Genomic DNA, 15000 nt, shown 5'->3' with positions numbered 1-15000 from the left:
ATCGCCTTAGGTGTCACAGGGTTCTCCTCTGTGTAAAGGACAAGACACATCTTTTATGACCGTCGGGCATGCACAGTAGATCACCTGCTGGTTGCCGACAAACAGTGATGATTTAACACGTACAATCGTCTTGAAAATGAATAGAAAATGGTCAGTGTTCTGTGGTCAGAGGCGACAGGACGTTGCTTTTAACCATTTGTTGACATAGTCTGTTTCCTCCTTAAAATCGGGCTTTCACCAGGGCTGTAGAACAAAATGTCACAATTTGACCTTCCATACAGGCCAAGGTCGGGCGTATGAACACAACAAGCATGGATTGTCTATACAAATCACACTCTGTCATGCCCCCCCCCCCCCCCCCCCTTGCACTGCTCATATTTCATTGTCTGTCCATTTCACCTTCACCTAATGTAGAAACTGTAAATAACTATCTTACTATATGTCACGGTTTGAGGGGGATAAACATTTGCAAGGTACCTATGTTATGAGGTTATCACTTAGGCTACCTCAGAGTTTAGTTCTTCACAGAGACAGCTAGCGAGTTAGCTACTATTAAACAGCTAGCGAGTTCGCTACTATTAAACAGTTCGCTAGCTGTTTAATAGTAGCTTAAACAAGTCACTTGTTTAATAGTAGCTAACTCTCTAGCTGTTTAATAGTAGCTAGCTGTTTAATAGTTGCTAAGTCTCTAACTGTTTAATAGTAGCTAGCTGTTTAATAGTAGCTAACTCTCTAGCTGTTTAATAGTAGCTAACTCTCTAGCTGTTTAATAGTAGCTAACTCTAGCTGTTTTATAGTAGCTAACTCTCTAGCTGTTTAATAGTAGCTAACTCTAGCTGTTTTATAGTAGCTAACTCTCTAGCTTTTTAATATTAGCTAACTTGCTAGTTGTTTAATTGTAGCTAACTCTCTAGCTGTTTAATAGTAGCTAACTCTAGCTGTTTTATAGTAGCTAACTCTAGCTGTTTAATAGTAGCTAACTCTCTAGCTGTTTATGTCATGTACTGTCATGTTGTGTCTTGTCTCTGTCCTTTCCCTTCACCCTGTCTCCCTCTGCTGGTCGTTGTTAGGTTACCTTTTCTCCCCCGCTTTCCCCCAGCTGTTCCTTGTCTCCTCTAACTACCCATTCACCCCCCGTTTCCCACCTGTTCCCTTTTTCCCTCTGATTAGGTCCCTATATCTCTCTCTGTTTCTGTTCCTGTCCTTGTCGGATTCTTGTTTGTTGTGTTTCATGCCTGAGCCAGACTATCGTCATGTTTGCTGTAACCTTGTCCTGTCCTGTCGGAATCTGCCGGTCTATCTGAGCCTACCTATGTTTGGTTATTAAAGAAGCTCTGTTTAAGTTAGTTCGCTTTTGGGTCCTCATTCACTCACCATAACAGAAGAATCCGACCAAGAATGGACCCAGCGACTTCGGATCCTCTCCACTCAGCCGTCGGGATCCAGGGAGCGATGCTAGGCAGACACGAGCAGGAAGTGTCTGCTGCTCGACATGCCGTTGAGACCCTGGCCACCCAAGTCTCCAACCTCACAGAACAGGTTCACCATCTCCGCCTCGATCCACCGGCCACTTCCAGGGCTTTCGAATCTCCGGAGCCCAGAATCAATAACCCGCCGTGTTACTCTGGGGAGCCCACTGAATGCCGCTCGTTCCTCACCCAGTGTGATATTGTGTTTTCTCTCCAGCCCAACACTTACTCCAGGAGCACTGCTCGTGTCGCCTACGTCATATCTCTCCTTATTGGACGGGCTCGTGAGTGGGGCACGGCAATCTGGGAGGCAAGGGCTGAGTGTACTAACCAGTATCAAGACTTTAAGGAGGAGATGATACGGGTTTTTGATCGATCTGTTTTTGGGGAGGAGGCTTCCAGGGCCCTGTCTTCCCTATGTCAAGGCAATCGATCCATAACAGACTACTCTATTGAGTTTCGCACTCTTGCTGTCTCCAGTGGCTGGAACGAGCCGGCCTTGCTCGCTCGTCTTCTGGAGGGTTTCCGCGCAGAGGTAAAGGATGAGATTCTCTCCCGGGAGGTTCCTTCCAGCGTGGATTCCTTGATTGAACTCGCTATTCGCATTGAGCGACGGGTTGATCTTTGTCACCGAGCTCGTGGAAAGGAGCTCGCGCTCTCCGTCGCCTCCCTCTCCGCATCACTACCATCTTCCTCTGCCGGCTCGGGTGCTGAGCCCATGCAGCTGGGAGGTATCCGCATCTCGACTAAGGAGAGGGAACGGAGAATCACCAACCGCCTCTGTCTCTATTGCGGTTCCGCTGGTCATTTTGTCACTTCATGTCCAGTAAAAGGCCAGAGCTCGTCAGTAAGCGGAGGGCTACTGGTGAGCGCTACTACTCCTGTCTCTCCTTCAAGATCCTGCACTACCTTGTCGGTCCATCTACGCTGGACCGGTTCGTCAGCTTCCTGCAGTGCCTTAATAGACTCTGGGGCGGAGGGCTGTTTTATGGACGAGACCTGGGCTCGGAAACATGACATTCCTCTCAGACAGTTAAAGGAGCCCACGGCCTTGTTCGCCCTGGATGGTAGTCCTCTCCCCAGGATTCAGCGTGAGACGCTACCTTTAACCCTCACTGTTTCTGGTAATCATAGTGAAACTATTTCTTTTTTAATTTTTCGTTCACCTTTTACACCTGTTGTTTTGGGCCATCCCTGGCTAGTTTGTCATAATCCTTCCATTAATTGGTCTAGTAATTCTATCCTCTCCTGGAACGTCTCTTGTCATGTGAAATGTTTAATGTCTGCTATCCCTCCTGTTTCCTCTGTCTCTTCTTCACAGGAGGAGCCTGGTGATTTGACAGGGGTGCCGGAGGAATATCACGATCTGCGCACGGTGTTCAGTCGGTCCAGGGCCACCTCTCTTCCTCCACACCGGTCGTATGATTGTAGTATTGATCTCCTTCCGGGAACCACCCCCCCCCGGGGTAGACTATACTCTCTGTCGGCTCCCGAACGTAAGGCTCTCGAAGATTATTTGTCTGTAGCTCTTGACGCCGGTACCATAGTCCCCTCCTCCTCTCCCGCCGGAGCGGGGTTTTTTTTTGTCAAGAAGAAGGACGGGTCTCTGCGCCCCTGCATAGATTATCGAGGGCTGAATGACATAACAGTGAAGAATCGTTATCCGCTTCCTCTTATGTCTTCAGCCTTCGAGATCCTGCAGGGAGCCAGGTTTTTCACTAAGTTGGACCTTCGTAACGCTTACCATCTCGTGCGCATCAGGGAGGGGGACGAGTGGAAGACGGCGTTTAACACTCCGTTAGGGCACTTTGAATACCGGGTTCTTCCTTTCGGCCTCGCTAACGCTCCAGCTGTCTTTCAGGCATTAGTCGATGATGTCCTGAGAGACATGCTGAACATCTTTGTTTTCGTTTACCTTGACGATATCCTGATTTTTTCACCGTCACTCCAGATTCATGTTCAGCACGTTCGACGTGTCCTCCAGCGCCTTTTAGAGAATTGTCTTTTTGTGAAGGCTGAGAAGTGCACTTTTCATGCCTCCTCCGTCACATTTCTCGGTTCTGTTATTTCCGCTGAAGGCATTAAGATGGATCCCGCTAAGGTCCAAGCTGTCATTGATTGGCCCGCCCCTAAGTCACGCATCGAGCTGCAGCGCTTTCTCGGCTTCGCGAACTTCTATCGTCGTTTCATCCGTAATTTCGGTCAGGTGGCAGCTCCTCTCACAGCCCTTACTTCTGTCAAGACGTGCTTTAAGTGGTCCGTTTCCGCCCAGGGAGCTTTTGATCTCCTCAAGAATCGTTTTACATCCGCTCCTATCCTTGTTACACCTGACGTCTCTAGACAGTTCGTTGTCGAGGTTGACGCGTCAGAGGTGGGCGTGGGAGCCATCCTTTCTCAGCGCTCCCTCTCTGACGACAAGGTCCACCCATGCGCGTATTTTTCTCATCGCCTGTCGCCGTCGGAACGTAACTATGATGTGGGTAACCGCGAACTGCTCGCCATCCGGTTAGCCCTAGGCGAATGGCGACAGTGGTTGGAGGGGGCGACCGTTCCTTTTGTCGTTTGGACTGACCATAGGAACCTTGAGTACATCCGTTCTGCCAAACGACTTAATGCGCGTCAGGCGCGTTGGGCGCTGTTTTTCGCTCGTTTCGAGTTCGTGATTTCTTATCGTCCGGGCTCTAAGAACACCAAGCCTGATGCTTTGTCTCGTCTCTTCAGTTCTTCAGTAGCCTCCACTGACCCCGAGGGGATTCTCCCTGAGGGGCGTGTTGTCGGGTTGACTGTCTGGGGAATTGAGAGGCAGGTAAAACAAGCGCTCACTCACACTCCGTCGCCGCGCGCTTGTCCTAGGAACCTTCTTTTCGTTCCCGTTCCTACTCGTCTGGCCGTTCTTCAGTGGGCTCACTCTGCCAAGTTAGCCGGCCACCCTGGCGTTCGGGGTACGCTTGCTTCCATTCGCCAGCGTTTTTGGTGGCCCACCCGGGAGCATGACACGCGTCGTTTCGTGGCTGCTTGTTCGGTCTGCGCGCAGACTAAGTCCGGTAACTCTCCTCCTGCCGGCCGTCTCAGGCCGCTTCCTATTCCCTCTCGACCGTGGTCTCACATCGCCTTAGATTTTGTCACCGGACTGCCTTCGTCAGCGGGGAAGACTGTTATTCTTACGGTTGTCGATAGGTTCTCTAAGGCGGCTCATTTCATTCCCCTTGCTAAGCTTCCTTCTGCTAAAGAGACGGCACAAATCATCATCGAGAATGTTTTCAGAATTCATGGCCTTCCGTCAGACGTCGTTTCGGACAGAGGTCCGCAATTCACGTCTCAATTTTGGAGGGAGTTTTGCCGTTTGATTGGGGCTTCCGTCAGTCTCTCTTCCGGCTTTCACCCCCAGTCTAACGGTCAAGCAGAACGGGCCAATCAGACTATTGGTCGCATCTTACGCAGTCTTTCTTTTCGTAACCCTGCGTCTTGGTCAGAACAGCTCCCCTGGGCAGAATACGCCCACAACTCGCTTCCTTCGTCTGCGACCGGGCTATCTCCTTTTCAGAGTAGCCTCGGGTACCAGCCTCCGCTGTTCTCATCTCAGTTCGCCGAGTCCAGCGTCCCCTCCGCTCAGGCTTTTGTCCAACGTTGCGAGCGCACCTGGAAGAGGGTCAGGTCTGCACTTTGCCGTTATAGGACGCAGACTGTGAGGGCTGCTAATAAGCGTAGAACTAAGAGTCCTAGATATTGTCGCGGTCAGAGAGTTTGGCTCTCCACTCAGAACCTTCCCCTTAAGACGGCTTCTCGCAAGTTGACCCCGCGGTTCATTGGTCCGTTCCGTATTTCTCGGGTCATTAATCCTGTCGCAGTTCGACTTCTTCTTCCGCGATACCTTCGTCGCGTCCACCCGGTCTTCCATGTCTCCTGCATCAAGCCCGTCCTTCGCGCCCCCGCTCGTCTTCCCCCCCCCCCCCCCATCCTTGTCGAGGGCGCACCCATCTACAGGGTCCGTAGAATTTTGGACATGCGTCCTCGGGGCCGTGGTCACCAGTACTTCGTAGATTGTGAGGGGTACGGTCCTGAGGAGAGGAGTTGGGTTCCCTCTCGGGACGTGCTGGACCGTGCGCTGATCGAGGATTTCCTCCGTTGCCGCCAGGTTTCCTCCTCAAGTGCGCCAGGAGGCGCTCGGTGAGTGGGGGGGTACTGTCATGTACTGTCATGTTGTGTCTTGTCTCTGTCCTTTCCCTTCACCCTGTCTCCCTCTGCTGGTCGTTGTTAGGTTACCTTTTCTCCCCCGCTTTCCCCCAGCTGTTCCTTGTCTCCTCTAACTACCCATTCACCCCGTTTCCCACCTGTTCCCTTTTTCCCTCTGATTAGGTCCCTATATCTCTCTCTGTTTCTGTTCCTGTCCTTGTCGGATTCTTGTTTGTTGTGTTTCATGCCTGAGCCAGACTATCGTCATGTTTGCTGTAACCTTGTCCTGTCCTGTCGGAATCTGCCGGTCTATCTGAGCCTACCTATGTTTGGTTATTAAAGAAGCTCTGTTTAAGTTAGTTCGCTTTTGGGTCCTCATTCACTCACCATAACAGTTTAATAGTAGCTAAATCTCTTAACTGTTTAATAGTAGCTAGCTGTTTAATAATCTGATCCAAGATCGCATAGCAGTTCAGACGTCTTTTGTCCTCGTCTTGTCGTGTCCTGTATATATATATATTTACAACTTTTTTCACATACATTTTATTTTTATTTTCCATCAACTCATCTTCTAAACACTCTCCTGCAACCAGCCTCACCAATTTATATTTATAAAAAAGTATTATTTACCTCAGATCTGCAATCCTTCAGGAAGCTAGCCAGAAACTCCAGGAGGCTGGCCAGAAACTAGCCAGAAGCTAGCCAGAAACTAGCCAGAAGCTAGCCAGGAGCTAGCCAGAAGCTAGCCAGGAGCTAGCCCAGAAGCTAATCCAGAAGCTAATCAGAAGCTAACCACGGTTTGTGGTCATCGGCTGTCCTTTAGCTCGAAAATCTATCGAAAATCTATCGCCAGTTTTGTACGGCGCAGCGCGGAACGGAACATACCGGACCAATTTTTCTCTCCATGTCCCTGGATTTCAACTGCTCTCTGGACATTCATACTCGGATCTCACAGCTAGCTAGCTGCTATCCGTGTGACAGTCGGCTTTCGTCGATTCCGGAGCAAACATCGATTGTTCCGGTGCTAGCCAGCTCCGTCAATCACTCCTGAGTTCCATCATTCACTCCTGGGCTGCAGTCACCTATCCGGACCCGTTTCACTGCCTACGCGGAGCCCCACCGGGCCTTCACAACCGGACTGCCGACGTTATCTACCTGAATGAGATCCGGCTGGCTCCTCTGTCGCGACGTTACCTGAACGCCCATCTGCGGCCCGCTAACCGTTAGCTGTCTTACCGGCTGCTATCTGAATAGACAATCGGACAATTTATTTATTTTTATTATTATTATGTTTTCTTCTCGGGCCTCTATAACTATATCTATTGTTCTTATTTTTGTTGTTGTTGTGTGATTTGGATTAATCCCCTCTACCACACGGAACCCCACTAATCTACTGACCGAACGCAAGAGGTGGCTAACAACAGACTCCATCCTATGCTAGCTTGCTACCGGTTGGCTTGGCTAGCTGTCTAAATCGCCGTGACCCTAAACCAACCTCTCCACTCACTGGATGGACCCTTTTGATCACTCGACTAAGCATGCCTCTCCTTAATGTCAATATGTCTTGTCCATTGCTGTTCTGGTTAGTGTTTATTGGCTTATTTCACTGTAGAGCCTCTAGTCCTGCTCACTATACCTTATCCAACCTATTAGTTCCACCACCCACACATGCAATGACATCTCCTGGTTTCAATGATGTTTCTAGAGACAATATCTCTCTCTTCATCACTCAATACCTAGGTTTACCTCCACTGTATTCACATCCTACCTTACCTTTGTCTGTACATTATACCTTGATGCTATTTTATCGCCCCCAGAAACCTCCTTTTACTCTCTGTTCCAGACGTTCTAGACGACCAATTCTTATTGCTTTTAGTCGCACCCTTATTCTACTCCTCCTATGTTCCTCTGGCGATGTAGAGGTGAATCCAGGCCCTGCAGTGCCTAGCTCCACTCCTATTCCCCAGGCGCTCTCTTTTGACGACTTCTGTAACCGTAATAGCCTTGGTTTCATGCATGTTAACATTAGAAGCCTCCTCCCTAAGTTTGTTCTATTCACTGCTTTAGCACACTCTGCCAACCCGGATGTTCTAGCTGTGTCTGAATCCTGGCTTAGGAAGACCACCAAAAATTCAGACATTTTAATTCCAAACTACAACATTTTCAGACAAGATAGAACTGCCAAAGGGGGCGGTGTTGCAATCTACTGCAAAGATAGCCTGCAGAGTTCTGTCCTACTATCCAGGTCTGTACCCAAACAATTTGAACTTCTACTTTTAAAAATCCACCTCTCTAAAAACAAGTCTCTCACCGTTGCCGCCTGCTATAGACCACCCTCTGCCCCCAGCTGTGCTCTGGACACCATATGTGAACTGATTGCCCCCCATCTATCTTCAGAGCTCGTGCTGCTAGGCGACCTAAACTGGAACATGCTTAACACCCCAGCCATCCTACAATCTAAACTTGATGCCCTCAATCTCACACAAATTATCAATGAACCTACCAGGTACCTCCCCAAAGCCTTAAACACGGGCACCCTCATAGATATCATCCTAACCAACTTCCCCTCTAAATACACCTCTGCTGTCTTCAACCAAGATCTCAGCGATCACTGCCTCATTGCCTGCATCCGTAATGGGTCAGCGGTCAAACGACCTCCTCTCATCACTGTAAAACGCTCCCTGAAACACTTCAGCGAGCAGGCCTTTCTAATCGACCTGGCCGGGGTATCCTGGAAGGATATTGACCTCATCCCGTCAGTAGAGGATGCCTGGATATTTTTTAAAAATGCCTTCCTAACCATCTTAAATAAACATGCCCCATTCAAGAAATTTAGAACCAGGAACAGATATAGCCCTTGGTTCTCCCCAGACCTGACTGCCCTTAATCAACACAAAAACGTCCTATGGCGTTCTGCATTAGCATCGAACAGCCCCCGTGATATGCAGCTGTTCAGGGAAGCTAGAAACCATTATACACAGGCAGTTAGAAAAGCCAAGGCTAGCTTTTTCAAGCAGAAATTTGCTTCTTGCAACACTAACTCAAAAAAGTTCTGGGACACTGTAAAGTCCATGGAGAATAAGAACACCTCCTCCCAGCTGCCCACTGCACTGAAGATAGGAAACACTGTCACCACTGATAAATCCACCATAATTGAAATTTCAATAAGCATTTTTCTACTGCTGGCCATGCTTTCCACCTGGCTACTCCTACCCCTGTCAACAGCACTGCACCCCCAACAGCAACTCGCCCAAGCCTTCCCCATTTCTCCTTCTCCCAAATCCATTCAGCTGATGTTCTGAAAGAGCTGCAAAATCTGGACCCCTACAAATCAGCCGGGCTAGACAATCTGGACCCTTTCTTTCTAAAATTATCTGCCGAAATTGTTGCCACCCCTATTACTAGCCTGTTCAACCTCTCTTTCGTGTCGTCTGAGATTCCCAAAGATTGGAAAGCAGCTGCGGTCATCCCCCTCTTCAAAGGGGGGGACACTCTTGACCCAAACTGCTACAGACCTATATCTATCCTACCATGCCTTTCTAAGGTCTTCGAAAGCCAAGTCAACAAACAGATTACCGACCATTTTGAATCTCACCATACCTTCTCTGCTATGCAATCTGGTTTCAGAGCTGGTCATGGGTGCACCTCAGCCACGCTCAAGGTCCTAAACGATATCTTAACCGCCATCGATAAGAAACATTACTGTGCAGCCGTATTCATTGATCTGGCCAAGGCTTTCGACTCTGTCAATCACCACATCCTCATCGGCAGACTCAACAGCCTTGGTTTCTCAAATGATTGCCTCGCCTGGTTCACCAACTACTTCTCTGATAGAGTTCAGTGTGTCAAATCGGAGGGTCTGTTGTCCGGACCTCTGGCAGTCTCTATGGGGGTGCCACAGGGTTCAATTCTTGGACCGACTCTCTTCTCTGTATACATCAATGAGGTCGCTCTTGCTGCTGGTGAGTCTCTGATCCACCTCTACGCAGACGACACCATTCTGTATACTTCCGGCCCTTCTTTGGACACTGTGTTAACAACCCTCCAGGCAAGCTTCAATGCCATACAACTCTCCTTCCGTGGCCTCCAATTGCTCTTAAATACAAGTAAAACTAAATGCATGCTCTTCAACCGATCACTACCTGCACCTACCCGCCTGTCCAACATCACTACTCTGGACGGCTCTGACTTAGAATACGTGGACAACTACAAATACTTAGGTGTCTGGTTAGACTGTAAACTCTCCTTCCAGACCCATATCAAACATCTCCAATCCAAAGTTAAATCTAGAATTGGCTTCCTATTTCGCAACAAAGCATCCTTCACTCATGCTGCCAAACATACCCTTGTAAAACTGACCATCCTACCAATCCTCGACTTTGGCGATGTAATTTACAAAATAGCCTCCAATACCCTACTCAACAAACTGGATGCAGTCTATCACAGTGCAATCCGTTTTGTCACCAAAGCCCCATATACTACCCACCATTGCGACCTGTACGCTCTCGTTGGCTGGCCCTCGCTTCATACTCGTCGCCAAACCCACTGGCTCCATGTCATCTACAAGACCCTGCTAGGTAAAGTCCCCCCTTATCTCAGCTCGCTGGTCACCATAGCATCTCCCACCTGTAGCACACGCTCCAGCAGGTATATCTCTCTAGTCACCCCCAAAACCAATTCTTTCTTTGGCCGTCTCTCTTTCCAGTTCTCTGCTGCCAATGACTGGAACGAACTACAAAAATCTCTGAAACTGGAAACACTTATCTCCCTCACTAGCTTTAAGCACCAACTGTCAGAGCAGCTCACAGATTACTGCACCTGTACATAGCCCACCTATAATTTAGCCCTATCAACTACCTCTTTCCCAACTGTATTTAATTAATTTATTTATTTTGCTCCTTTGCACCCCATTATTTCTACTTTCTACTTTGCACATTCTTCCATTGCAAAACTACCATTCCAGTGTTTTACTTGCTATATTGTATTTACCTTGCCACCAAGGCCTTTTTTTGCCTTTACCTCCCTTCTCACCTCATTTGCTCACATTGTATATAGACTTGTTTATACTTTATTATTGACTGTATGTTTGTTTTACTCCATGTGTAACTCTGTGTTGTTGTATCTGTCGAACTGCTTTGCTTTATCTTGGCCAGGTCGCAATTGTAAATGAGAACTTGTTCTCAACTTGCCTACCTGGTTAAATAAAGGTAAAATAAAAATAAATAAATAAAAAATAGTAGCTAACTCTCTAGCTGTTTAATAGTAACTAACTCTTGCTGTCTCTCTCTCTCTCTCTCGCTCTCTCTCTCTCTCTCTCTATCTGTGTGTCTCTCTCTGTCTATCTGTGTGTGTCTCTCTCTCTATCTGTGTGTCTCTCTCTATATCTGTGTGTCTCTCTCTCTATCTATCTGTGTGTCTCTCTCTCTATCTGTGTGTGTCTCTCTCTCTCTATCTATCTGTGTGTCTCTCTCTATATCTCTCTCTCTCTCTCTTGTTGTTGTGAATGCTATAGTGTTCTGATGCTAGTCTCTGTGTCTCTCTCTGGTTTTCTGTATCACCAGGCACCAGGTTAGACCGTTAACATAACCTTTTAACATCTTTTACTAGCAGCATACCACCCTGCATACCACTGCTGGCTTGCTTCTGAAGCTAAGCAGGGTTGGTCCTGGTCAGTCCCTGGATGGGAGACCAGATGCTGCTGGAAGTGGTGTTGGAGGGCCCGTAGGAGGCACTCTTTCCTCTGGTTTAAAAAAATATCCCAATGCTGTGATTGGGGACATTGCCCTGTGTAGGGTGCTGTCTTTCGGATGGGATGTTAAATGGGTGTCCTGACTCTCTGTGGTCATTAAAGATCCCATGGCACTTATCGTAAGAGTAGAGGTGTTAACCCTGGTGTCCTGGCTAAATTCCCAATCTGGCCCTCAAACCATCATGGTCACTTAATCATCCCCAGTTTACAATTGGCTCATTCATCCCCCTCCTCTCTCCTGTAACTATTCCCCAGGTCGTTGCTGTAAATGAGAATGTGTTCTCAGTCAATTTACCTGGTAAAATAATGGATACATTTTCTATTTTATTCTCTGTATTACCAGGCACCAGGATAGACTGTTAACATCTCTGTATCACCAGGCACCAGGATAGACTGTTAACATCTCTGTATCACCAGGGTAGACTGTTAACATCTCTGTATCTCCAGGCACCAGGGTTTGGCTTTGGGATAGCCATCTCAGGAGGTCGGGATAACCCTCATTTCCAGAGTGGTGAGACCTCCATCGTCATCTCAGACGTCTTGAAGGGAGGGCCAGCTGAGGGCCTACTGCAGTAAGATCCTCCTCTCCTCTCCTCTCCTCTCCTCTCCTCTCCTCTCCTCTCCTCTCTTCTCTTCTCTTAGGATGAATTACCACATCGGCTTCCTTGGTTTGATATAAATCTGAGGGATGTGGCTTGGAACAAATGTAACCGTTCTCAGATGAATAGATGTTTCTATGGATGGGAGGACTGACAGTCCATGAGATCAAAATGATAGTATTAATTAAACAATTTTAGTTCTACATGTGGTTGTTTACGGTGTATTAACAAGTCTCTCTCTCTCTCTCTCCTTTCCTTCCAGGGAGAATGACAGAGTCACGATGGTCAACGCCGTCTCCATGGACAACGTGGAACACGCATACGCAGTCCAGCAGCTACGGAAAAGTGGCAAGAATGCAAAGATTGTGAGTATCAATTTTTGAGGAACCTAAAAATAAAAACTCCTCTGTGTTTCTTTTGCACTGATAAAATCCAGCTGTTAAATATAAATTGGCCAATTGTTTTTATCTTACCACCTGGATGCACGGTACGCCTGGGACTCACCAATTATCTGCTAAAACCACATCTTACCACTTCCACTGGACACAGAATACCCCAGAGATAGAGAACTGGAGGTTTGGGGTGTAATTACACCACTTATTATGGACTAGATCCTGTCTCTTTCGGGCTAACGTCCTGTAGAGAGAGAGAGAGAGAGAGAGATAACGAGGAAGAAATGGGGAAATGAAATTGGTGTGTAATCTCATGACAACGGACTAAAGTTGTCTTCCTCTTCAGACAATCAGACGGAAGCGGAAGGTGCATGTACCCATGGGTCGTCTTGGGGAGAGGGAGACCATGTCGGAGCATGAGGAGGACGAGGAGGACAGTTACGACGAAGAGATATACGAGACGCGTTCCACACGCAGCGGCCCCAACGCCTACAGCGGCGTGGGAGGGGCCTCGGCCCGGCGCAGCGGGAGAAGCACGGGGAGGCGGGACCGGGACAGAGAGAGGGAACGCAGCGGCTCACGGGAGAGGAGTCTCTCCCCGCGCTCCGACCGGCGCTCACTCAACCAGCCCCCGCGGCCCGCCAAAGTCACCCTCGTCAAGTCCCGCAAGAATGAAGGTGAGGATCATAAAGTTGGGATTTTTGGGTGGAGCCAAACGTGCCGTTTCTCTAGAGAGACATCAAATCATTCACAATAGAAATGAAGTCAAGAACTAAATGGGACGCTAAAGGGAGTTGTAGTTTTCATTAAGCAAATATTCAACCTAGTTCAGTGCAGAAATGTGGTAATTAACTACAATGACCATAATCCATTGTGCCTGCTCTTTTCCGTCTCAGACAGAGATGGATTTATTTTTACAGTTGGTGAAAGTATGACTTATCTACTTTGTTAAATTAGTATAATAAAGCTAGTATAATTTCTCTGCAGCACGTAGGCAAGCTAGGCTAGCTAAATAGGATGACTAAAGACTAGAGAATGGGGAGAAAAGAGAGAACATTAGATGGCTGGTTGGTTGGCTGGCTGGCTGGCTGGCTGGCTGGCTGGCAGGCTTGTTGTCTCGTCGGGGTCAGGGTTAGGGTTAGTTTAGAATATGTTGTCTAGTCGGGTCAGGGTTAGGGTTAGTTAGGATATATGTTGTCTAGTTGGGGTTAGGGTTAGTTAGGATATATATTGTCTAGTCAGGGTTAGGGTTAGTTAGGATATATATTGTCTAGTCAGGGTTAGGGTTAGTTAGGAGATATATTGTCTAGTCAGAGTTAGGATTAGTTAGGATATATATTGTCTAGTTAATGTTAGTTGGGATCAGGTCTTGAGACAAACTGTTCGGCCTACCAGCCACTCAGATTTGTTTTGCGTAATTACACCAACAACGGGGGAGGCAGGTAGCCTAGTGGTCAGAGCGTTGGGCCAGTAACCAGCAGGTAGCCTAGTGGTCAGAGTGTTGGGCCAGTAACCAGCAGGTAGCCTAGTGGTCAGAGTGTTGGGCCAGTAACCAGCAGGTAGCCTAGTGGTCAGAGGGTTGGGCCAGTAACCAGCAGGTAGCCTAGTGGTTAGAGGGTTGGACCAGTAACCAGCAGGTAGCCTAGTGGTCAGAGGGTTGGGCCAGTAACCAGCAGGTAGCCTAGTGGTCAGAGTGTTGGGCCAGTAACCAGTAGGTAGCCTAGTGGTTAGAGGGTTGGACCAGTAACCAGCAGGTAGCCTAGTGGTTAGAGGGTTGGACCAGTAACCAGCAGGTAGCCTAGTGGTCAGAGTGTTGGGCCAGTAACCAGCAGGTAGCCTAGTGGTCAGAGGGTTGGGCCAGTAACCAGCAGGTAGCCTAGTGGTTAGAGGGTTGGACCAGTAACCAGCAGGTAGCCTAGTGGTCAGAGTGTTGGGCCAGTAACCAGCAGGTAGCCTAGTGGTCAGAGTGTTGGGCCAGTAACCAGCAGGTAGCCTAGTGGTCAGAGTGTTGGGCCAGTAACCAGCAGGTAGCCTAGTGGTCAGAGTGTTGGGCCAGTAACCAGTAGGTAGCCTAGTGGTTAGAGGGTTGGACCAGTAACCAGCAGGTAGCCTAGTGATCAGAACGTTGGGCCAGTAACTGAAAGGTTGCTGGATCGAATCCCCCAAGCTGACAAGGTACAAAATCTGTCGTTTTGCCCCCTGAACAAGGCAGTTAACCCACTGTTCCTAGGCCGTCATTGTAAATAAGAATTTGTTCTTAACTGACGTGCCTCGTTAAATAAAAGGTTAAATAAATAAATAAACACAATAAAAAAAGGATGAGTTTCGTAAAACAATACATTTATCACCAGTAAGATATATTGCTCAATTTTATTTCATTTTTTGTGACCTGAGTCTTTTAACCAACAAAACACAAAGGAGACAAACATTTTCAGCTGCCCCCTTCAAGGGCGGGAAGCTACCGAGGCTGTTACAGCTGTTCTCCTCGTGACAGTGTGTGCCTGGGAGAGTTTGAGAATCTGACTAGTAGCTGATGTGTCTTCGTTAGCAGTTGAGGCAAAACTCAAACATTGTGTGAACAAAACAACAAAAATAGCCAAAGAAAACACAAGGACAGT

The 15000-nt window shown here is 48.1% G+C and overlaps 1 protein-coding gene across 13 annotated transcripts in view; it reads left to right on the top strand.

Moving 5' to 3' along the window:
* tjp1b (tight junction protein 1b) overlaps positions 1-15000 on the top strand; it is a 281273-nt gene that overhangs the window by 199174 nt on the left and 67099 nt on the right. For all 13 annotated transcript variants that reach the window (XM_090213969.1, XM_036960728.2, XM_036960733.2 and 10 more), the window contains 3 exons: positions 11839-11963; positions 12253-12355; positions 12729-13059. In XM_090213969.1, the coding sequence (XP_090070095.1) occupies positions 11839-11963; positions 12253-12355; positions 12729-13059 (559 nt within the window). The remainder of the gene's footprint in view (positions 1-11838; positions 11964-12252; positions 12356-12728; positions 13060-15000) is intronic.

This window comes from Oncorhynchus mykiss, chromosome 2 (genome assembly GCF_057628025.1).
Source record: "Oncorhynchus mykiss isolate SJ-2025 chromosome 2, ASM5762802v1, whole genome shotgun sequence".
In the NCBI taxonomy this organism is placed as follows: Eukaryota; Metazoa; Chordata; class Actinopteri; order Salmoniformes; family Salmonidae; genus Oncorhynchus; species Oncorhynchus mykiss.
This window is presented reverse-complemented; position numbering and strand designations above follow the sequence as displayed.